Source organism: Dendropsophus ebraccatus, chromosome 12, assembly GCF_027789765.1.
Source record: "Dendropsophus ebraccatus isolate aDenEbr1 chromosome 12, aDenEbr1.pat, whole genome shotgun sequence".
NCBI classification, from domain to species: domain Eukaryota; kingdom Metazoa; phylum Chordata; class Amphibia; order Anura; family Hylidae; genus Dendropsophus; species Dendropsophus ebraccatus.
In genome coordinates this window covers 91,895,095-91,920,257 of record NC_091465.1, presented here as the reverse complement: position 1 = coordinate 91,920,257, position 25,163 = coordinate 91,895,095, and the positions used below count along the sequence as shown (strand labels likewise).

The 25,163-nt window shown below is 49.7% G+C and overlaps 1 protein-coding gene across 1 annotated transcript in view; it reads right to left on the bottom strand.

Annotated features, from left to right (window-relative positions):
- The window catches only part of LOC138768570 (uncharacterized), a 137,425-nt gene that overhangs the window by 44,785 nt on the left and 67,477 nt on the right, over nt 1-25,163 (bottom strand). Inside the window, exons 46-53 of the mRNA XM_069946482.1 lie at nt 17,703-17,750; nt 14,159-14,197; nt 11,720-12,949; nt 11,324-11,344; nt 11,190-11,237; nt 10,159-10,179; nt 9,156-9,191; nt 9,023-9,064 (exon numbers count right to left, since the gene is read on the bottom strand). Of these exons, the coding sequence (XP_069802583.1) occupies nt 9,023-9,064; nt 9,156-9,191; nt 10,159-10,179; nt 11,190-11,237; nt 11,324-11,344; nt 11,720-12,949; nt 14,159-14,197; nt 17,703-17,750 (1,485 nt within the window). The remainder of the gene's footprint in view (nt 1-9,022; nt 9,065-9,155; nt 9,192-10,158; nt 10,180-11,189; nt 11,238-11,323; nt 11,345-11,719; nt 12,950-14,158; nt 14,198-17,702; nt 17,751-25,163) is intronic.

The following is a 25,163-nucleotide window of genomic DNA, read 5'->3' as shown; positions in this document are numbered from 1 at the left end:
AGAGGCAGCGGGGTGGCCGGGGGCAGAGGACAGTCCATAGGGAAATGGCAGGAGGAGGCAGAGGACAGTCCATAGGGAAAGGTCAGGAAGAGGCAGTGGGGTGGCCAGAGGCAGAAGACAGTCCATAGGGAATGAGCAGGAAGAGGCAGTGGGGTGGCCGGAGGCAGAGGACAGTCCATAGGGAAAGGGCAGGAAGAGACAGTGGGGTGGCCTGAGGCAGAGGACAGTCCATAGGGAAAGGGCAGGAAGAGGCAGTGGGGTGGCCGGAGGCAGAGGACAGTCTATAGGGAATGGGCAGGAACAGGCAGTGGGGTGGCCAAAGGCAGAGGACAGTCCTTAGGGAATGGGCAGGAAGAGGCAGTGGGGTGGCCAAAGGCAGAGGACAGTCCATAGGGAATGGGCAGGAAGAGGCAGTGGGGTGGCCAGAGGCAGAGGACAGTCCATAGGGAAAGGGCAGGAAGAGGCAGTGGGGTGGCCAGAGGCAGAGGACAGTCCATTGGGAAAGGGCAGGAAGAGGCAGTGGGGTGGCTGGAGGCAGAGGACAGTCCATAGAGAAAGGGCAGGAAGAGGCAGTGGGGTGGCCGGAGGCAGAGGGCAGTCCATAGGGAAAGGGCAGGAAGAGGCAGTGGGGTGGCGAGAGGCAGAGGACAGTCCATATGGAAAGGGCAGGAAGAGGCAGTGGGGTGGCGAGAGGCAGAGGACAGTCCATACGGAAAGGGCAGGAAGAGGCAGTGGGGTGGCCGGAGGCAGAGGACAGTCCATAGGGAAAGGGCAGGAAGAGGCAGTGGGGTGGCTGGAGGCATAGGACAGTCCATAGGGAAAGGGCAGGAAGAGGCAGTGGGGTGGTTGGAGGCATAGGACAGTCCATAGGGAATGGGCAGGAAGAGGCAGTGGGATGGCCTGAGGCAGAGGACAGTCCATACGGAAAGGGCAGGAAGAGGCAGTGGGGTGGCCTGAGGCATAGGACAGTCCATATGGAAAGGGCAGGACGAGGCAGTGGGGTGGCCGGAGGAAGAGGACAGTTCATAGGGAAAGGGCAGGAAGAGGCAGTGGGGTGGCCGGAGGCAGAGGACAGTCCATACGAAGAAGGCAGGCCAGAGCCAGCAGGGCCGCAGCTCTTCCCTGTTTGAGCACCTTGGCATTCCAAGTAGGGGCTCTGGAACTAGTAACCTGACCACCATCGGCATGTGGTGCCACTTGGAAGCCAAGCGCTAGACTACAAATCCACTCAACCACATGCGCAAGCATTAAAAGGCCACATTTCCAAACTGCTGGCCCTTGACATGTTGCCGTTTAGCCTTGTTGAAACTGAAGCCTTCTGCTACTTGATGGCAGCTAACTTTTCTCGCCATTCTGTCTCTAGCCATCACTTTTCCCATTGTGCCACCCTCGCCTTGCACCAGCAAGTGTCCTGTAACATTGGGCGGCCCTGAGTAACATGGTTAACGCAAAGGTCCAATTGACCACCAACATGTGGACAAGCACTTGTGTCCAAGGAACCCTACATTTCCCTGACTGCACACTGGGTGAACCTTGTGGAGGTGGGGACTAGGTTGCACCCCTGGAGGACCTACCTGCTACCCCCGCCCAAGATTGCGGGCCCTGGTTCAGTCAGAGTTTGTGCGACCCTTTTCACAGCTCGGAGAACCCCTCCTCTTCCTCATGTGCTGTAACATAGCCCTCAGCTGCTAGCTGGAAGAGCTGCAGCACTGGCGTGTGGAGGTGTCAACAGGCCGTGCTGAATCTCATCAGCTTAAGCGAGAAGAAGCACGGTGCCTCAGAGTTGCAGCCATTATGCAGCAGACAGAACTGTGGCTCTCTCCGCTGCAGCTAGGACCAGGCATGGTCGTGTGTGATAATGTCCATAACCTGGTAGCGGCTTTGGTGCTTGTAGAACTTGTACAATACCTGGGCCATGTTTTTAACTTGTTGTTAGGGTGCCTTCACACACATCGAATCCACAGCGAATTTCACGCTGCTAAATCTGTTGCAGATCAAGTGCCCGTTCATCCCTATGAGAATACATACTCTCAGCGGGATTGGCTGAGCGGGACGTCCAGCCGAGAACCCCCTGAAGCAAGCCGAAGCAGAGGTAATGTCTGCTCCGGCTGCCGGGGGGTTAACTTACATACATGCAGTAGGATGTCAATCCCGCTGCGAATATGTATTCTCATAGGGATGAATGGGCACTGGATCCGCAGCAGATTTCGCTTTGAATTCACAGCGTGAAATCCGCTGCGGATCCGGAGCGTGTGACGGCCCCCTTAAACAGTTTTTTACTAAACTTACACAAATCTGCCACAGCAGATACACCTGGCTTGGAATAGTTCCGTTGTTATATAAAACTGTCGCAGTCATTTATAGCGCTCTGCGCCAGGTTGAAGGTATAAAAAATCCTCTCACGTATAGCCTGCTGCCATAGATCAGAGTTCATGTATATACTAATATACGCCACTGCACCTAGGACCAGGCATGGCCAATACTGGTCATAACTAGCGGCTCTGGAGCTTGGCAAACTCCCACACGTACCATTCCTGGGCCACGTTTTTACCTTGGTGGTAAAACGTTTTTTTTTTTAAAACGTACCAAAATCTGCCAGAGTGAAAATGTGGCGCTTGTGTGCCCGCTTTCGTAAGACAACTGTAGCCGCTGTTAGCCTGAAGAAACTGCAGCAGCGCTTACATTTGCCGGCTCTTGTGCGACGTCAGTATGTGCTGAAACTCAAGATACTTTGGATACTATATGGGACAGGGTTTGCGAGCACTAGAGAGTGGTAATGGAGTATCCGCTACAAAACCCCTGTGGGCCTCCCGCTCAGCTTCCGCAGTTTGCTACCCATGAGTGGCCGTGGATGGCTGACATATGTGAGGTGACTCTTTAAGGAGTCAGCACAGAGGGGGAGCTGCGATGACGCTATTGTAAGGGGAGAGCCAGCACGAATGACCTGAAAATTAACTAAACCTCCAAAATAACTCCGGATATACTATAAGACACGATAAGACAAGATAAGTTCACACTACATATAATTTCATTAAACAACAACCATGGCTGCAGTTTTGCAACCACAGCAGTTATTGATCGACGATTACATTGATTTTACATTGATTACACTCTGTATACACTCCGGCTGGAATTCCTTGTGGTCGCACAAAAAAACGACATGTCAGTTTTGTGCGGCCACTATTCATTGAATAGCAGCCGCACAAGACTGACGGAGCAGACAATGTAAAGTGCGGCTCCGGACACACTTTACATTGTCAGCTATAGTGATTTGGAATGCGGACACACCCGAACGCGCCCACATTCCAAATCAAAAGAAATGAAGTTCTCCCTGCCTAGCTTCAAGATGGCATCTGACGATGAGTAGGAAGTCCTGAGTTCTTATACTCTGGAGGTCACATGAGTGAGCCAGCCAATGACTGTAGACGCTGTGCTCCTAGGGCCTCTTACCCACCACCATAGTTATTGCTAAAAAAAAAAGCGCCATGGAAGGTGGGAGGGGAATTGAATTTTTACTGCGTTTTCGGTCAGATGCTCGATCGAAAACGAGTATTGAGTGCTACTCGCTCATCTCTAGTTAACTGTTTTTGTCACATGTTATGTTGTCGCCACTCACAGGGGCAGGCTTGTTTCCCTCACTTTTCTGCCTATTCTCTTTCTTCTCTTTTCTCCACACACAGAGCCCCACCAATCACACGCTAGCTAAGGTAATGCTATCAAAAGGAGCTAGTTCCTGGCAGGAGGCTCTTCTTATGTCAGTGGAGATGGAGAGAGACACTACAGAGCCAGAGAGATTTCTTGTAGACCCTAAGGAGGGAGTGACGTCCTCTGAGGAAAACCTTGTCCACACCAGAGACACCTTTAACAACACACAGGGCAGCAGTGTCTGCGTTAGGTACTGACCCCAGTAGGACAAAGCAGCATGTAAGCCTATGTATCCTACTGCAACACAGGACTATTCTGGGAAGTCTCTGAATGTCTGCTCAACCCAGCGCAGGGACCTGGGACATTGTACTACCCTAGCAGGACGGGTATTCTGACACTATAGGGCAAAAGGGGGTCAGATCCAAAGTATCTATACGTGAGTACGAGTATCTCCTTCTACTGTTACTTCTATCTTTAACTACGCGATCCCAGCAGAGTACACTGCTACTTGGAAAGGGCCCTCAAGATGTTCCTCCACTCTACCTTGCTGTTCTTACATCTCTTATTGTTACTACCTCCTGCCTTATTGTTACTACCTCCTGCCTTACTGTTACTACCTCCTGCCTTATTGTTACTACCTCCTGCCTTATTGTTACTACCTCCTACCTTATTGTTACTACCTCCTTCCTTCAGCGGCAGTTACCACAAGTGTGTTTCTTCTGTATTGCACTGAAGTTTGTACAATAAACCAAGTTACTCTGGTTAAGTCATTGGACTCTGGTCAATTATTTTTGCACCTGCACCTATACACCTACACTTGGGTTATCTTCAACCTCGAGCGCAATGCCCGGTTGTCCGAGGGTTGGTTCTAACACCACTCCTGGCCATCGTGGTAAGTGGCCAAATTACCCTACAGCCACACAGCAGCCACAACACCACATACCTACCCAAGGACACGGCATATCCAGCTATCCTAGCGCCAGAGAGCGTTCAACATGGGGCCTGTCCGCCCGTCCAGTGCCTGATGCTGCATTCCTGAGGCGTATGGATTCCTGATTCCAGTTGCTGTTTGGCCAGCTAAAAAAGAGCCTGGGGTGTAAGAGTACTACTACATGACAGCGGTTGGAAAAGTTGTTTTTGCCGATGTGCTTCTGTACCTTTTGCTCGACCTTCTCGGCGTAAGTTAAGGGGTTAGCTCCCCCGTTTGTTCAAGCCTGGGGCCTGTACTACTGAATTAGGTACAAGTGTGTTCTCTCTCTTTCTCTCTCTCTCAAGTTTTTGCAAGCCAAGGTTCTGAGGACCCCATACTGTAAAATGCTGTAAAAATTGGACAGGTCCCCTCTAGCTAGTCCACCCCGCCACATGTTTAGTCTGACACTAGTCAACTAAAGCCACTTTTACTAAGAATATGCAAAAGAGGAGCCCGTGGAACCTCACTGAAGAGTCTCAAAACACAGGACTGGCCAGATATCCCTCCGGGAAGGACCCAGCCATGGCGTGTTATCGTTTGGATGGTCTCCCTGAGATCAGTGATCTGTTTCACTTTTACTAAGAGACTGTGATGTGTATCTAAGTATCTCAAGTATCTAACCAAGTATCACAAGTATTGTAAAGGAACAACTGACAGACCAAGTCCCAAGCCAAGGCACCTTGTGAAGGACGACTGTGTATCTTGTGTACTATATCCTTATGAGACTGTTCCAGTAAAGTTATTGGTTTTGTAACCACCCTTGAATCCGTGTCTTTAAAGGGGTACTCCGGTTAGGAAAGCGTTAACCTTATTCAATCCCCACCTATAATCTAAGCTTGTGTAACAGGTTTCTATTACATGAATTGGTGGGTTTGTCTGCAGCACATCCCGACTCACACCCTGAAGCTGCAGAACATCCTCCCTTCCTGCTCCACATGGTCTCCACTCCTCCACCCTCCCCTCCCTGCCTGCTCCACATGGTCTCCACTCCTCTGTCCTCCCCCACCCTGCCTGCTCCACATGGTCTCCACTCCTCTGTCCTCCCCTCCCTGCCTGCTCCACATGGTCTCCACTCCTCTGTCCTCCCCCACCCTGCCTGCTCCACATGGTCTCCACTCCTCCACCCTCCCCTCCCTGCCTGCTCCACATGGTCTCCACTCCTCTGTCCTCCCCCTCCCTCCCTGCTCCACATGGTCTCCACTCCTCCACCCTCCCCTCCCTGCTCCACATGGTCTCCACTCCTCCACCCTCCCCTCCCTCCCTGCTCCACATGGTCTCCACTCCTCTGTCCTCCCCTCCCTGCTCCACATGGTCTCCACTCCTCTGTCCTCCCCCTCCCTCCCTGCTCCACATGGTCTCCACTCCTCTGTCCTCCCCTCCCTGCCTGCTCCACATGGTCTCCACTCCTCTGTCCTCCCCCACCCTGCCTGCTCCACATGGTCTCCACTCCTCTGTCCTCCCCTCCCTGCCTGCTCCACATGGTCTCCACTCCTCTGTCCTCCACCCTCCCCCTCCCTGCCTGCTCCACATGGTCTCCACTCCTCTGTCCTCCACCCTCCCCCTCCCTGCCTGCTCCACATGGTCTCCACTCCTCTGTCCTCCCCTCCCTGCCTGCTCCACATGGTCTCCACTCCTCTGTCCTCCCCTCCCTGCCTGCTCCACATGGTCTCCACTCCTCCACCCCTCTGTCCTCCCCCTCCCTGCCTGCTCCACATGGTCTCCACTCCTCCACCCCTCTGTCCTCCCCCTCCCTGCCTGCTCCACATGGTCTCCACTCCTCTGTCCTCCACCCTCCCCCTCCCTGCCTGCTCCACATGGTCTCCACTCCTCTGTCCTCCCCCTCCCTGCCTGCTCCACATGGTCTCCACTCCTCCACCCTCCCCCTCCCTGCCTGCTCCACATGGTCTCCACTCCTCTGTCCCCCCCCCCCCTCCCTGCCTGCTCCACATGGTCTCCACCCCTCCAGCCTCCCCTCCCTGCCTGCTCCACATGGTCTCCACTCCTCCACCCTCCCCCTCCCTGTCTGCTCCACATGGTCTCCACTCCTCTGTCCTCCCCTGCCTCCCTGCTCCACATGGTCTCCACCCCTCCACCCTCCCCTCCCTGCCTGCTCCACATGGTCTCCACTCCTCTGTCCTCCCCCTCCCTGCCTGTTCCACATGGTCTCCACCCCTCCACCCTCCCCTCCCTGCCTGCTCCACATGGTCTCCACCCCTCCACCCTCCCCTCCCTGCCTGCTCCACATGGTCTCCACTCCTCCACCCTCACCCTCCCTGCCTGCTCCACATGGTCTCCACCCCTCCACCCTCCCCTCCCTGCCTGCTCCACATGGTCTCCACTCCTCCACCCTCCCCCTCCCTGCCTGCTCCACATGGTCTCCACTCCTCCACCCTCCCCCTCCCTGCCTGCTCCACATGGTCTCCACTCCTCCACCCTCCCCCTCCCTGCCTGCTCCACATGGTCTCCACTCCTCCACCCTCCCCCTCCCTGCCTGCTCCACATGGTCTCCACTCCTCTGTCCTCCCCCTCCCTGCTCCACATGGTCTCCACTCCTCTGTCCTCCCCTCCCTCCCTGCTCCACATGGTCTCCACTCCTCTGTCCTCCCCTCCCTCCCTGCTCCACATGGTCTCCACTCCTCTGTCCTCCCCTCCCTGCTCCACATGGTCTCCACTCCTCTGTCCTCCCCTCCCTGCTCCACATGGTCTCCACTCCTCTGTCCTCCCCCTCCCTGCTCCACATGGTCTCCACTCCTCTGTCCTCCCTCTCCCTGCTCCACATGGTCTCCACTCCTCTGTCCTCCCCCTCCCCTCCCTGCTCCACATGGTCTCCACTCCTCCACCCTCCCTGCTCCACATGGTCTCCACTCCTCTGTCCTCCCCTCCCTGCTCCACATGGTCTCCACTCCTCTGTCCTCCTCTGTCTTCCCCTCCCTGCTCCACATGGTCTCCACTCCTCTGTCCTCCCCCTTCCTCCCTGCTCCACATGGTCTCCACTCCTCCTAACTTATGGGACCTGATACATCGACACCAGCAGAGTTCCCACCCCATAACTGATGGGACCTGATACACCCTCATCAGCAGAGTCCCCACCCCATAACTGATGGGACCTGATACACCCTCATCAGCAGAGCCCCCACCCTATAACTGATGGGACCTGAAACATCGACACCAGCAGAGCCCCCACCCTATAACTGATGGGACCTGAAACATCGACACCAGCAGAGCCCCCACCCCATAACTGATGGGACCTGATACATAGACACCAGCAGAGCCCCCACCCCATAACTGATGGGACCTGATACAGCATCACCAGCAGAGCCCCCACCCCATAAATGATGGGACCTGATACAGCATCACCAGCAGAGCCCTCACCCCATAAATGATGGGACCTGATACAGCATCACCAGCAGAGACCCCACCCCATAACTGATGGGACCTGATACATAGACACCAGCAGAGCCCCCACCCCATAACTGATGGGACCTGATACATCGACACCAGCAGAGCCCCCCACCCCATAACTGATGGGACCTGATACAGCATCACCAGCAGAGCCCCCCACCCCATAACTGACGGGACCTGATACATCGATACCAGCAGAGCCCCCACCCCATAACTGATAGGACCTGATACTTCGACACCAGCAGAGCCCCCCACCCCATTACTGATGGGACCTGATACAGCATCACCAGCAGAGCCCCCACCCCATAACTGATGGGACCTGATACAGCATCACCAGCAGAGCCCCCACCCCATAAATGATGGGACCTGATACAGCATCACCAGCAGAGCCCCCACCCCATAACTGATGGGACCTGATACAGCATCACCAGCAGAGCCCCCACCCCATAACTGATGGGACCTGATACATAGACACCAGCAGAGCCCCCACCCCATAACTGATGGGACCTGATACAGCATCACCAGCAGAGCCCCCACCCCATAACTGATGGGACCTGATACAGCATCACCAGCAGACCCCCACCCCATAACTGATGGGACCTGATACAGCATCACCAGCAGAGCCCCCACCCCATAACTGATGGGACCTGATACATAGACACCAGCAGAGCCCCCACCCCATAACTGATGGGACCTGATACAGCATCAGCAGCAGAGCAGGTCTCCAGGGGCGGTGGAGCATGCACGCTCTCACTCCATTCACTTAGAGGAGGACTGACCCCCATTCTCGTGATTGATGGAGGTCCCAGCAGTCGGAGCCTCACTGATCAGCTGGATATCCACCGCCTGTGAATAGGGGATGACCCCTTCAGTGTTTGTTATATACACAGCCATGGCTCCATACAATAGCACCACTTAGTAGGAGTATGACTTATGCCGCCAAGGGCCCAAAACATGTGTGAACAATGTCTGGGACCAAAGCGACAGATTTCTGGTGACACTCACCCAGTCCTCCCGGAAGCAGCTGGGAAATAGCAGGTACACCACCTAGGAGACAAAAGAAAACGGACGATTTCTCATCAATTGTTCCATTTACCCTAAATATCCGAATATTCTGTAGCTTCTGGGTGACACTCACTCAGATTCTCAGTCATCGCTCCAGGTATCGGAATTTCTAAAATCAACAGAAAAACATGATTATTCCATGAAATTCTGCTCCATTAATGATGGGTGTGACCTCCCAGAAGCATTTTGTTTGTTTTTTGTCACTCTGAAATGATTAAAGGGGAACCAGCAAAAAAATAAAAGTTATACAGATTTGTAATTTACTTCCATTTAAAAATCTTCAATCTTCCAGTACATATCAGCTGCTGTATGTCCTCCAGGAAGTGGTGTATTCTTTCCAGTCTGACACAGTGCTCTCTGCTGCCACCTCTGTCCATGTCAGGAACTGTCCAGTGCAGCAGCAAATTCCTATAGAAAACCTCTCCTGCTCTGGACAGTTCCTGACATGGACAGAGGGGGCAGCAGAGAGCACTGTGTCAGACTGGAGAGAATACACCACTTCCTGCAGGACATATAGCAGCTGATAAGTACTGGAAGACTGGAGATTTTTAAATAGAAGTAAATTACAAATCTACATAACTTTCTGACACTGGTTGATTTGAAGAAGAAAAAAAATCTGTGGAGTATCCCTTTAATTTTTTATACAAAGCTCGGGGTCTTCTGCATAGACAGAGTTAAATAACATTCTATCACCCTGTAGCCATCAACAGGAGGAGAGTAGGCGGATGTCTGCATTATGACACCGGCTTCTGCCCCCTAGAGCTATGACACATCCACATGAGAGGCGCCCGGCTGTAACAGTCCTCAGACCGTGAGGATTCTATTAGTATGAAATGGACTAAACGTAAGCGGCCCTGAGGACAGGTGAGTGCCGAGCTTCTCTCCTGTCTAAGTATCCGGGGATCACCCCATTGCCGCGAGCTCCGCTCTACACCTGGAAGCTCCAATAGTCTTCACCGTGGAATGAAATATTCGGGGTCAAACATCACATGACCTTTGTCCTTTTTACTATCAGGAAGTGATGTCACAGCTGAATTTGCTGAGGTCACAAGAAAAGGTCGCTGTAATGTGATTACCTGAAAGTCCGCCGGTGGCATCTACAAGAAGAGGGAAGATAAGAAGGACATCAGGGAGGGCTGAATCGTGAGCGCCTCATTCATAGTGCATGGTTACTCCGGAGCTGTAATCTGCACCCCCATTCTGCACTATGAAGACCCCCCCCCACACACACACACACACACACACACACACACAGCCCCTATAAAGAGAAGAATCTTGGAGTATGGAAGCTAATGCGCCCACATGGGAGTAAACTATGTAACCGTATGCTCCATGATCCCCTGCACCTGACCCACTGGTATTAGGTAGACAGTGCCCGGGCATGGTACGTCCCCTATGGTGGTCACATGACTGCTGGAGGTCAGGTCATCAAGGAGGACGGGACTGGACGGGATTACCGGCGGCACAGGAGAAGGAAACTGAAACTAATTCAGAATATACTGCACATTCACCGTATGCTAGGAAATCCCTTTAAGGGTACAAACCCACTTGACGTATTTGCTGCGTGAATCAGTCTTAAAAATAAGCAGGCAAAACGCAGGTTGGCTTTATACAATTGTTCTGCGTTAAAATACGCAATTGCGTATTTTTGAAGCGTGAAGCTTGTTGTTAGCAAAGCATCAGTTGTTAACAACCTGTGCGAAAAACACATGTAGCTTCACGCTTCAAAAATACGCAATTGCGTATTTTAACGCAGAACAATTGTATAAAGCCAACCTGCGTTTTGTATAAAGCCAACCTGCGTTTTGCCTGCTTATTTTTAAGACTGATTCACGCAGCAAATACGTCAAGTGGGTTTGTACCCTAAGTCAGTTTTATACTAAAAAGCAGGCGGATAGATGAAAGTGTGTGAGAGGGACTTTTGGTGCAGGAGTTATTAGAAAAGTTTTCAAAAAATTTTTTAGCCAAAATAAAACACAACAAATTTTGCACCACGTCTTAAAGAGACAGGTCTTTAAAAAAATGGGCGTGGCTTCAGTAGGAAAGGGGTGGGTTTATCTCTGTGGCACAAACCAAATCTCCTCCATTATAGAGATTGCATACTCACGCCACTTCAGGTGAAACGGGCCCGAATTGTACTGAATTTTCCAAGAACCTACGTGTAAAATGGAGGAAATATCCGTCAGTTATGAAGAACATCAGGTATGGGGGATTGAGAAGAGAACAGCAGAATATTCTCACCATTATCCCACAGGCCTGTTCCTACAAATAAGAAATACAGAGATTTACTAATAATCTGTCCTTCAATGAAGACTAGGAAGAAAACCTATACTGTCGCTGTGTTCTGTCTAGTATAAGCCGCGAGGGGCGGAGCCTGACACAAGGACTCTCCAAATGGTGTACTTAAAGGGGTTATCCAGTGCTACAAAAACAAGGCCACTTTTCCCTCTCTCTTGTCTCAAGTTCAGGTTCAATTAAGCTCCATTTACTTCAATGGAACTGAGTTTAAAACTTCACCCAATCTGGAGACAAGAAAGGGAGAAAAGTGGCCATGTTTTTGTAGCGCTGGATAACCCTTTTAAGTTTCCTGGTCATGCCCCTCCCCTTTATGGTTCCAGAGATTATTATGGAGGTTACCTTTAAAGCAGGGAGCCGGCGATCCATAGGCCTTCTTCATGGAGTAGCCGATAGTGAGGAGTCCGAAGGGTTCTGTGGGATGCTGAATGGTATGAGTGCTAGAGCCAGGACCGGCGCTATATTCTGCCCAGGAAAATTCAGACCCTGGAAATTTCTTCCACACAAGTTTGTTAAGAGACTTTTTGTTGTCGAGCTGAACTCCCGGGACACTTGAGGTCTTGGCTATGATGACCCCCAGGTTTGTGTCAAACTGCTCTTCATCGATGAGACTATAGCTAGTGCCAAATAAATCAGTGGTCGGAATGCTGGTAAGGAATGAGCCGAACGATTTGCCGCCATATGTCCCACCACGACCATGAAGCATGACTTGGAGGCCATGGGGACTCTGGATGGAGAGAGGGGACGATAGAGTTAGGTTAACCAGAGTGAGATCTCCGGCGGCCACCTTTTTGGTGTTACTGACTGTCCCGGACTGGTATGTAATGGATGTTTTCTGAGAAGCCATGATGAAGGCCGTGTCATATTTCAATTGGAAGGACATGCCGGGGATAAGGAATGAGGTTCCCCACATCTCAGTGGGCATGAGTTGTTCATAGACATGGCTACAACCAATGTTATTCTCAGCACACGTGTGTCCGGCCATGGCGGCCACCTTCTTGTTGGCCACCACCTTTGTACCTGAGAGGTCATCCTTACTCTGAATCTGATTGGTCTCAAATGGCTTCATGTTCAGGGTGAGTTTGTCTCCTTTTGAATATTTTTTCCCATTGAAGGTGACAGATCCCTTCAGGTAGATGTCAACAGTCGTTGGTGCATCATGTGATGTGACAGAAAACTCTTTGAATTGATCCGTGGGTCCATTTGGAGGGGTGATGATATAATACTCTTGTCCCAGCTGAGATACAGGGTAGATTAAGGCCACGTCCCCACTGTCGTCCTTGTAATTTCTGGACATGACGGTGATATCGGCATCAGACTCGATCCTTACGGGATGTGTGCATTTTGCTGTCCCTCTCAGCTCTGTCTTTATGGTAATGGGAACTACCACAGTTTTTCCTTTATTGACTGTCACCTCCTTCTTAAAGTCGTGATCATTTAGACGAACAGAAACCCTGGCGGGGCCTAAGGGTGCGGTCAGTAAGATTTGTCTGTCAGGGAGAACATCAGTGATGGCGTTCTGTAAAAATGTTGTGAGGAACTCTCTTCCTGTGGCCGTTACTGGTCTGGAGCCTGTGGATACATATGGATACCATTATAACGCATGTACAGTAGATGGGGCACAGTCTGGCCCCAGGAGGTTATATTGTATGACACCTGTCACAATGATGGGTGCCCTGTTCCTCCTTTTTTTTCCTTTCTCTTCTTTTTTTTTCAGATATCGGTATCCTGAGGACTACTCCTGATTCACTGGACTACGTCGATGACCAGTGGATTTTTTTTATACAAATAAAATGGTCATTGAGGGGTGTTTTTACTTCAATAAACAAAAATTTCTATTGTGTATTGTCTATTATTAATGAATGTACAGGCTAAGTAGCAGAGGCTGACTGGTAGACGGCGGCCATTGCTAAGTGGGGGCTTAGTGTTAGTTCATAAGATTGCAAACACCAACCCCCCATTATTACCCCAGTACCCACTGTCACAGGGGACTAGGAAGAGGCCTGTACCATCAGTCCCAGAGTGCTCCTGGTGTGGGCGCTGGCAGACTGGCCCTTCTCACCCTGGTATTACTTGGCTGTTATTTTTTTTCCTGGCAGGTTATGAGGGGGAACCCTTTTTCTTTTTTTAATAACTAATATAAAGTGTGTAGCGCTCCCCATCTTTTACATAATTAGCAAATAAAAAACCAAACAGCAGCAGCCTAGTAGTACTGGATTGGGAAGGCGCAGGCATTTTGGTGCTTCTCAGACACATAATACCAGTCTGATAGAGCTCAGCCTAGGAGACCCATTTTATGATGCTCTGGGTCTACTGGTCACTGGCTCTTCCCAGTACCCCTGCGGCAGTAGGGACTGGGGTGATAAAGTGAGGGATAGCTAAGTAATGGTTGCATTCTATTAGACAGCTTCTACTACTAAGCCTGTAAAGTGCTTAAAAAAACAAAACAAAATACAAAATAGAAATAATTTTTACCCACAAAAAAAAAAATCACATAAAAAAAATCTGCTGGTCATCAACGTAGTCCGCCGAATCGGAAGTATTCCTCAGGATACCGATATCTGAAAAACAAAAAGGCAAGATGAGAACATCCATCATGTTCTTCTCCTCTACAGTATACAGCGATTCTACAGATAGCTGCTTACTGTCTGCTCCCCAGGAGGGAAAGGGGGGACGCAACACATAGCATTGGGGGTGCACCCAGCAAATGCAGCATAGTCTGCCCTCTAGAGGGTTACGTTAGGGTGCATGGCTCGGATGAGATTATGTAGAGCCCCCTACCAGGTGTCCCTCCAGTTCCAGGTGTTCCAGGTAACCAACCTGTGAGAAATAAATAAAAAAAACATGAATATTATTTTCCATATTCTCCCAGACACATAGTTTGTCCATTCCTGGTGCCCCATCTGGTGACCCCACTTATTATCCTGATGACCTCACTTATAATCCTGGTGCCCCCAATTATAATCCTGGTGCCCCCATTTATAATCTTGCGACCCCCATTTATAATCCTGGTGCCCCCTTTATGATGGTTCCCCCCATTTATAATCCTGGTGCCCCCATTTATAATTCTGGTGCCCCCTCCTTATAATCCTGGTGCCCCCATTTATAATCCTGGTGCCCCCATTTATAATCCTAATGCTCTCATTTATAATCCTGTTGCCCCCTCCTTATAATCCTGATGCCCCCATTTATAACCCTGGTGCCCCCACTTATAATCCTGGTGCCCCCATTTATAATACTGGTGCGCCCTTCCTTATAATCCTGATGCCCCCATTTATAATCCTGGTGTCCCCCCTTATAATGGTGCCCCCATTTATAATCATGGTGCTCCCTCTTTATAATCCTGATGCCCCCATTTATAATCCTGGTGCCCCCATGCATAATCCTGGTGTCCCCCCTTATAATGGTGTGCCCATTTATAATTATGGTGTGACTGCCTTATTTATAATCCTAATGCCCTCACTAATAATCCTGGTGCCCCCTTATACCCCATTTATAATCTAATCCTGGTGCCCCCACTATTAATCCTGGTGCCCCCATTTATAATCCTGGTGCCCCCCCTTATAATCCGGGTGCCTACATTTATAATTCTGGTACCCCCACTTATAATCCTGGTGCCCCCCTTTCTTATAATCCTGGTAGGTGCCCCCATATATAACCCTAGTTCCCTTTATATATAATCCTGGTACCCCCATATCTAACCCTGTTGCACCCACTTTTAATGCTAGTACCCCCATATAAAGTGCTCATGTTCTTATAACCCTGATTCCCTTCATATATAATCCTAGTACCCCATATATAATCCTTGTAGCCCCATATATAATCCTTGTGCCCATATTTATAATCCTGGTTCCCTTCATACATAATCCTGGTTCCCCCATACATAATCCTGGTGGCCCCATACATAATCCTGGTGGCCCCATACATAATCCTGATGCCCCCATACATAATCCTGATGCCCCCATACATAATCCTGATGCCCCCATACATAATCCTATTGCCCCCAAACATAATATTGGTGCCCCCATACATAATCCTGATGCCCCCATACATAATCCTGATGCCCCCATACATAATCCTGATGCCCCCATACATAATCCTATTGCCCCCAAACATAATATTGGTGCCCCCATACATAATCCTGATGCCCCCATACATAATATTGGTGCCCCCATACATAATCCTGATGCCCCCATACATAATCCTGATGCCCCCATACACAATCCTGATGCCCCCATACATAATCTTGGTGCCCTCATACATAATCCTGATGCCCCCCATACATAATCCTGATGCCCCCCATACATAATCCTGGTGGCCCCATACATAATCCTGATGCCCCCATACATAATCCTGATGCCCCCATACATAATCCTGGTGGCCCCATACATAATCCTGATGCCCCCATACATAATCCTGATGCCCCCCATACACAATCCTGATGCCTCCATACATAATCCTGGTGCCCTCATACATAATCCTGATGCCCCCCATACATAATCCTGGTGTCCCCATACATAATCCTGGTGTCCCCCCTTATAATGGTGTGCCCATTTATAATCATGGTGCGACTACCTTATTTATAATCCTAATGCCCTCACTAATAATCCTGATGCCCTTATAAACCTGATACCCCATTTATAATCTAATCCTGGTGCCCCCACTATTAATCCTGGTGCCCCCATTTATAATCCTGGTGCCCGCCCTTATAATCCGGCTGCCTACATTTATAATTCTGGTACCCCCACTTATAATCCTGGTGCCCCCCTTCCTTATAATCCTGGTAGGTGCCCCCATATATAACCCTAGTTCCCTTCATATATAATCCTGGTACCCCCATATCTAACCCTGTTGCACCCACTTTTAATGCTAGTACCCCCATATAATCCTGGTTCCCTTCATACATAATCCTGGTGGCCCCATACATAATCCTGATGCCCCCATACATAATCCTGATGCCCCCATACATAATATTGGTGCCCCCATACATAATCCTGATGCCCCCATACATAATCCTGGTGCCCTCATACATAATCCTGATGCCCCACATACATAATCCTGATGCCCCCCATACATAATCCTGATGCCCCATACATAATCCTGATGCCCCCATAGATAATCCTGATGCCCCCATACAAAATCCTGATGCCCCCCATACATAATCCTGATGCCCCCATACATAATCCTGATGCCCCCATACAAAATCCTGATGCCCCCCATACATAATCCTGATGCCCCCATACATAATCCTGGTGCCCCCCTTCCTTATAATCCTGGTAGGTGCCCCCATATATAACCCTAGTTCCCTTCATATATAATCCTGGTACCCCCATATCTAACCCTGTTGCACCCACTTTTAATGCTAGTACCCCCATATAATCCTGGTTCCCTTCATACATAATCCTTGTGGCCCCATACATAATCCTGATGCCCCCATACATAATCCTGATGCCCCCATACATAATATTGGTGCCCCCATACATAATCCTGATGCCCCCATACATAATATTGGTGCCCCCATACATAATCCTGATGCCCCCATACATAATCCTGATGCCCCCCATACACAATCCTGATGCCCCCATACATAATCCTGGTGCCCTCATACATAATCCTGATGCCCCACATACATAATCCTGATGCCCCCCATACATAATCCTGATGCCCCATACATAATCCTGATGCCCCCCATAGATAATCCTGATGCCCCCATACAAAATCCTGATGCCCCCCATACATAATCCTGGTGCCCCCCATACATAATCCTGGTGCCCCCCATACATAATCCTGGTGCCCCCATATATAATCTTAGTGCCCCCATACATAATCCTGGTGCCCCCATATATAATTTTAGTGCCCACATACATAATCCTGGTGCCCCCATACATAATCCTGGTGCCCCCATACATAATCCTGGTGCCCCCATACATAATCCTGATGCCCCCATACATAATCCTGGTGCCCCCCATACATAATCCTGGTGCCCCCATACATAATCCTGGTGCCCCCATATATAATCCTGATGCCCCCATACATAATCCTGATGCCCCCTTACATAATCCTGATGCCCCCATACATAATCCTGGTGGCCCCATACATAATCCTGATGCCCCCCATACATAATCCTGATGCCCCCTTACATAATCCTGGTGCCCCCATACATAATCCTGATGCCCCCATACATATTCTTAGTGCCCCCAGTAAAGCAATTCTTATCATTTGTAGAATAAAAAAATGTGTATAAAGAAAATTGTTAAATATTTGTCTATTTTTTTCTATTTTTTCTTTCCCAAAAAGTGAAGCGGCAGATTTGTCTTCTACTCACTCGGCCAGTTCTGTGTTATCCACTCGGCCCCCGGGAAGCCAGGATATCCTATAGGGAGGACAGAGACATGGAATATTACAGCCCTCACCTGTGTACAGTTATACTGGTGCTATACTGGTGCTATACAGGTGCTATACTGGTGCTATACAGGATACTGGTGCTATACTGGTGCTATACAGGATACTGGTGCTATACAGGTGCTATACTGGTGCTATACAGGTGCTATACAGGATACAGGTGCTATACAGGTGCTATACAGGATACAGGTGCTATAAAGGTGCTATACTGGTGCTATACTGGTGCTATACTGGTGCTATACTGGTGCTATACAGGATACAGGTGCTATACAGGTGCTATACAGGATACTGATGCTATACAGGTGCTATACTGGTGCTATACAGGTGCTATACAGGTGCAATACAGGATACTGGTGCTATACAGGATACAGGTGCTATACAGGTGCTATACAGGATACTGATGCTATACAGGTGTTATACTGGTGCTATACAGGTGCTATACAGGATACAGGTGCTATACAGGTGCTATACAGGATACTGGTGTTATACAGGTGCTATACAGGTGCTATACAGGATTCTGGTGCTATACAGGTGCTATACTGGTGCTATACAGGATACAGGTGCTATACAGGTGCTATACAGGATACTGGTGTTATACAGGTGCTATACAGGATTCTGGTGCTATACAGGTGCTATACTGGTGCTATACAGGATACTGGTGCTATACAGGTGCTATACAGGATACTGATGCTATACAGGTGTTATACTGGTGCTATACAGGTGCTATACAGGATACAGGTGCTATACAGGTGCTATACAGGATACTGGTGTTATACAGGTGCTATACAGGTGTTATACTGGTGCTATACAGGTGCTATACAGGATACAGGTGCTATACAGGTGCTATACAGGATACTGGTGTTATACAGGTGCTATACAGGATTCTGGTGCTATACAGGTGCTATACTGGTGCTATACAGGATACTGGTGCTATACAGGATACTGGTGCTATACAGGATACTGGTGCTATACTGGTGCTATACAGGATACTGGTGCTATACAGGATACTGGTGCTATACTGGTGCCTTATAAAGGCGGAAAGCTATAAAGTCTCTGGAACAGGTCTGTCTACCCATTTATCCACCAAGTCTAAGCTATAGTAACCACGGTAACCCTCCCCCTGAAGCTCAGGACTCTGATCAAGCCAACAGTTTCCCGCCGCCATCAGATGCCCCTGTACTGGATTGTATATAATTATCCTTCAAGTAACGTCTTAATATACTTTCACCGCTATTGTGTGAAGACTTTTAATAAAAATGATATGTCCCTGTGTGTATGCTGAAGAAGACAAGGGCCCCAGCACCCTCGGACCCCACTGTGACAGGAAGGTTCCAGAAGGTGAGCCCTAAGGTTGCACTACACCACCCAGCAACACAACCCCTCAGCATATCACCACATACCACCAAAGGGACATTATAATTTTTCTTGGCGTCCTACGAACAGGATTTTACCTCTGTGCCTATTCTGCAACGCTGCACTACAAGTCCCAGAAGTGCTGATTGATAACCCAAAGCCTGCTTGTGAATGTGTTGGTAGAGGGGGAGTTCTGTTTATTGAGCTGTGCTCGGACTCTGCTGTGACTGCCTGTGGTTTTACATTTTGGGCGCCATTTTCTCTGTGTTTCTGCTGCTGGAGCAGCCAACAAGAGGTTAATTTAATTGTTAAAGGGGTACTCCGCACACCTTGACGGGACCGAGAGGCGGGATGAGCGCTGAGGCACAGCGGGGCATGGGCTGCAGGGGCTGAATGACAAGATGGATTAGGAGAACAAGAGGAGGTAGCGGAGCGCTCACCCCGCGGCCAGGGTGAGCGCTGAGGTGCAGGAGCTCTCACCCCTACGGGATCGGGCGGCGGTGTACAGAGCCGCAGGGGGTCATAGAGGATAGGTGGGCACGGGCAGCGTCTTGGAAGGAGGTGCAGGGGGGTGAGCGGCAGATAAGCATCGCTCACCCCCCTGCACGGGACCAGGCGGGAGACAAGCAGAGAGAAGGGAGGGAGGGGGGACATTGCCAGCAGGGGGAGGGAGGCAGGGACGGAGGGAGAGAGCACTGCACCTTTGTTTCTGACAGAAAATACCAGATTCTTTTTTTTTGCACCGTAGGACGGGGTCAGTCAGCTACTACATAGTCATTTAATTAAGGTCTATCAGGGACATCACCATCCTGTATGACCAACTAGTCAGAAGGACTTTGCCCAGTCTACAACATCGACTTGTAGCGCAAGTGTGAGGGGCAGCAGCCGCCATGTTAGCCGCTTGAACCTCCATACAATGCTGAGCAACCTCCTTAAGCCACCAGAGGAAGAAACCCGGCCGCCCCACACTGAAGTGTCTGTCAGGCAGCAGCTAAATTTCATGTCAAATCCGACTTGGAATCCCCCTTGTCCCAGAATATTTCAGACCCAGGGCAATTCTGGGCAGAAAAGCTGGACATCTGTCCGCGGCTGAGGAGTTCGCTGTCACCTTGCTGTCATGCCCAGCCAGCAGCATTGCATTGGAGAGGGTATTCAGTGCCGTAGGGGCCATTGTGACCCCCAGGAGGACCAGGTTGTCTTGCCTTAGCGTAGAAAGGCCTACATTCCGGAAAATAAATGAAGCCTGGATAGGACCGGATTTCACCAACCTGATGCTAACGATTGAAACATCAGCCGGAAGTCATGCACCTACCCGGCTCTATTTACTTAAAGTCACCAACATAATATGCACCCGCCCTAACTAATTAAAAAAAAACAACAACAACAACAAGTAATCTGACCCCTTACTCCAAAAATGTCTTGGTATAATCCCATAACCAATATCCATAGTCAATTTACTGCTGCCTAAAACCTGCAGTGGATGGTCTGCTGTTTTACAGCCACCGTCAGTACTATGGGGCGGACAGATAAAACAAAGTTCAGTGCCGTACTACCTTGTTCCACTCCGAAACTGGGTATTTCCCAAAGTCTACATAGTAGTGACCGGCATAATAATCCGCTGCTGGTTTTACACATCAGCTCTGGAGCAACATGTGAGAGCTCCGTTAGGGTGAGGTTTTTTGGGAGTGACCAAAGCGAGGATGGGACGGTCACCCCGATACCCCAATACCCCATCAGGGAGACAGCTATAACACCCCAAGAGTTGAAAGCTTCGGTTGCATCTTGCATTTTGTTGAAGAATGAAGCTGATGTCGATATGTATGCAGGTCTTGGGAAAAGCCAGATTTAGCAAGGTTTTTAAAAACATAATTCTCATTTCTTTTCATTTCATTTCTTTGCTCTCATTTCTTTTCTTATTCTCCTTGCCACTCTTTGCTTTGTGTCCATAGAGTACAGTCATTTATACAGACTTTATTGTTTATACTCAGCATTACACTACTCTAGTTGTGAGTCAATACTATTAGCCATAGGGGGGTCACAATATTTATACAGGTCGGTATGTCCTGGTTCCATGTTTTTTTGACATGGGCCTTTTGCATGTTGTGGTTTTAATTGATTTTATCAGGTATGTTTTGCACTTTGTAGTTTTTGTGTATTAATAAAATTGGTATCATTTTTCACTTAAGCATACAGTCTATTCTATCATTTTTTCTGGGGATGTGCCGCCCTTGTATGTGTGACATGGCTTTCTCTTTTGCAGTGTCCCAGAACATGCAGACTACTACTCCTATTATGGCCATTTCTCTTGCTGTGTCCATGCCTGTTCTGGTAAGGGTTTGCACTGCAACTGCTGCTGGTTTTCCCCTTGTATTCTCTGGTAATGTGCATTCTCATGTGTATTCTCATGTATTCCTGTGTATTACAGTGTACAGTGGTATGCAAGGCTGTTGATCACGTGACCTGTAACCATGGTTCCTCCAATGGCCGACTAGCTCTGGCCAGGAGCAACCATGTGACCTCCCACTTCCTCCTAACAAGTTAGTCTTCCCCCTGCTTCCAAGCAAGGAGGATGTGTGTCGTCCCTCTCCTGCCTCAGAGGAGTTGGGCTTCTTCTCTGCAGCCTCTTCACCATAAGAAGAGTGACTGATTCTGCTGCTGTATTCAAGTCTTCAGCTGTATCTGCCTGCTCAAGTGTCCGGAGTCTTCTCTCTCATCTGGGTGTCATTCCGTTATCTCTCATCATCGCTACAAGGATTCACAGCAAGTATTATTCTCAAGCTAATCCACCCAGCAACGCTATTCCTCTCATACTCCTACTCCCATCATCCGGCACGTATTCTCACAGCCTATGCAGCACCACTCCTGCCTTATTTGTCAGAGCCTGCTATATACCCGGTTGCATCCGGACAGAACTGTTGCTACTAGTCACCTCATCTATAATAAAACCGCTGTTACTGAACCCTGGCATTGGTGTCCACTAACTGGTGCCCTGACTAAGTGCAGCGAAGAATCGCATGCCCATCATCACCCGCAGATTCCACAGACCGGCCCTACAGCTGTGCCGCCCTCAGGCCTATACCGTGACAAGTATAACCCCTGCAGCTGCCCCGGTCATTGCCCGCTCATAACACCAGCGCTGCGGAAGTGGCCCCCAGGGGCCAGGGCATCGCAATTTTGGCGTCACGAACAGGATACAGACTGTGTTGTGCCAACTGTCAGTGCCCCCAGAACTGTACTGCTACCCCCCCCCCCCCCCCAGAGACTTTGCCGATTACTATCGGGGTGATTGAAGTGTTTTGGGCCCTAAACAGTACACAAGATTGCTGCCTGGGCCGGATGACGTCACTGTTGCTGGGCAGATTCTGGAACCTGATCCTCCAGCCTGGCGCTCCTCCCCTTCCTGCTACAAGTTCCGGCCAGAGCGTGACAAGATGGCGGCCCCCGAGAAACGTTTGCCTGCAGCCGCAGCACCAGTGATGCCGGAGCTGCCGGAGAGCAATCCTGCCTGCCTGCTAGCACCGCTCCCATCCTACAGCGACACCAGCTGGGCCGCTGCCCCGTCGGACGACGGAAGTCTTCGCCGGGCCTTCATCCCGGCCTCTGCTGATCAGAATGAGGGGCCCATACCTGAGACCAGCATTTCTCCAGGACCCGGTCACTCCAGCACCGCTGACCTCGCTTCTTGTACCGGAGGGTCCTCATCACCGGACAGCGAACAGATTGTAAGTGGACCGACTCTGTTGTCCTCAGTCCCTGGCCCTAAAGGGGAGAACTCTGCTAAGGCCTTCATATCCCCGGGTCTGTGGCAACCTCCAGGGCGTGATTCGCCGCCCCTGCCGCAATGGATGCTCGGGCTGGGGCCTAAGATTATGCAGCTGATCGAGGACATTCAGCAGGCCCTCGCTGCCCTGTCGCCTGCCACTACAGCTGCCACCGCTATGCCTAGCGATACTCCTGCAGCTTCCACTACAGCGGGCCCGTCTACTACCGCAGTCCCCTCTACTGCCCCCACTGCTGTGGCTAAGGCTGCCTCTTCTACCACGACCGTCACCTATCATGTGGCCCCCATCATCTCTCCTATCACCACGGTGACGCCCAGCATTGTAGTCACTACGGCATCCAGTGATGCTTCTGCTCCAGGCCCTTCACGCTATCGCTATCCGTGGAAGAAGAAAAAGAAGAAGCCTACTCAGGGTCCTCCAGGACATTTCTGCTAAGTGTCCTTACAGAGACCAGAGCCCTTAAACTGTTTCTGTTGTCTAACTGTTTTGTTCCAGTTCCTGCAATGTTCAAGGTTGGTGCCTGGTCCTCCTGACCAAGTTCCCTGTACTTACCAGCCATGAGCTGATGGACACTTACAGTAACAAAAGGTTCTCTAGTGCCTGTCCCAGAGCCTTTTACATGGACGATGTCTAATTGCCTAAAAGAGACTCTACCTAACAGAGACACTTAACCCATTCCTTCCTAATGCACTTTCCTGTGATTGTGTGTTGCACACAGGGTATTATTGCACTTATTTCATTATTGCACTTATTGTACTATTGTATTCCAGTGTTATCGTAGTCTTTGTATTTCCTCCTCTGAGTAAGCACAAGGTTACATAGATTGCCTCAGAGTAGAGCGCCTCTTTTGTAAAACAGTATATTTTCCAGTGTCTGAGTCAGATAGCTCCTCCTCTGAGTAAGAGAAGTCAGTTTATATATATACCTCAGAGAAAGTCCAGTTTATGTAGGAGTGTATTTTCTCATCCAGTCTCATTATTGTGTATTATTATCTTATCTATAGCTGGAAAGATTTAGTTGAGCCAGTTCGTATGCAGATTTTCCTCAGATTTTCATTCCGATTTTTCTCAGATTTTCATTCAGATTCATGTGAGCCAGTTCTCCTCAGGACCTCGCAGTATTTGTTGTCCTTTGTGTTTCCTTTCCTTTTGTTTCCAGTATTTGTTCGCCTCTGTCTTGTCCCAACACAGTAGTTATCACACATAGTCATACCTAACCTTCACACTGGTCCATACATATCGCATCTTGGATACCTTTTCGGGTGTTTGGCCTGTGGAGTGCTTGTGTGTGTGATTGAGTGGTATGAAAGGGAGCTCCCCATGTATGTTTGCTTTTATTATTTTGTTCTTTTCTCTTCCAGGTATCCAAGTCACTATTCAGACACGCCAAGATAGTACACAGGTCTTCACGTTCTCCTCCAGTAGGGTAACACATTTAACAGAAAACCTACTGTCTAACTGGCTGGAATATGGAGGGTCACCCGCCAGCAGTTAAGTTGTCCTGGCTTACACGTCAGATGGTTCACGCACTAGCTACCTGGTCGCCAGAGTACGTTAGGCACCCCTAGGTGAAGTCCTGCCACTAGGGTTTCTCATTCTCTCTCTCTTCACACCTGTGCCTTGGGCGTGGGAAACACACACCTCCTCACACTCACTCTCATCATTCATTCCTATTGTTTGAATGTCCAGTCTATTCATGTTTGCTGCCTTCTAGATTCGCCGAGGTCGGCTCAAACTTGCTAGGGAGGTATGCAGTGTCCCAGAACATGCAGACTACTACTCCTATTATGGCCATTTCTATTGCTGTGTCAATGCCTGTTCTGGTAAGTGTTTGCACTGCAACTGCTGCTGGTTTTCCCCTAGTATTCTCTGGTAATGTGCATTCTCATGTGTATTCTCATGTATTCCTGTGTATTATTACATTGTACAGTGGTATGCAAGGCTGTTGATCACGTGACCTGTAACCATGGTTCCTCCAATGGCCGACTAGCTCTGGCCAGGAGCAACCATGTGACCTCCCACTTCCTCCTAACAAGTGAGTCTTCCCCCTGCTTCTAAGCAAGGAGGATGTGTGTCGTCCCTCTCCTGCCTCAGAGGAGTTGGGCTTCTTCTCTGCAGCTCCCACTTCACCACTAGAAGTGTGGATCAGGTGCTCTGCTGTATTCAAGTCTTCGGCTGTATCTGCCTGCTCAAGTGTCCGGAGTCTTCTCTCTCATCTGGGTGTCATTCCGTTATCTCTCATCATCGCTA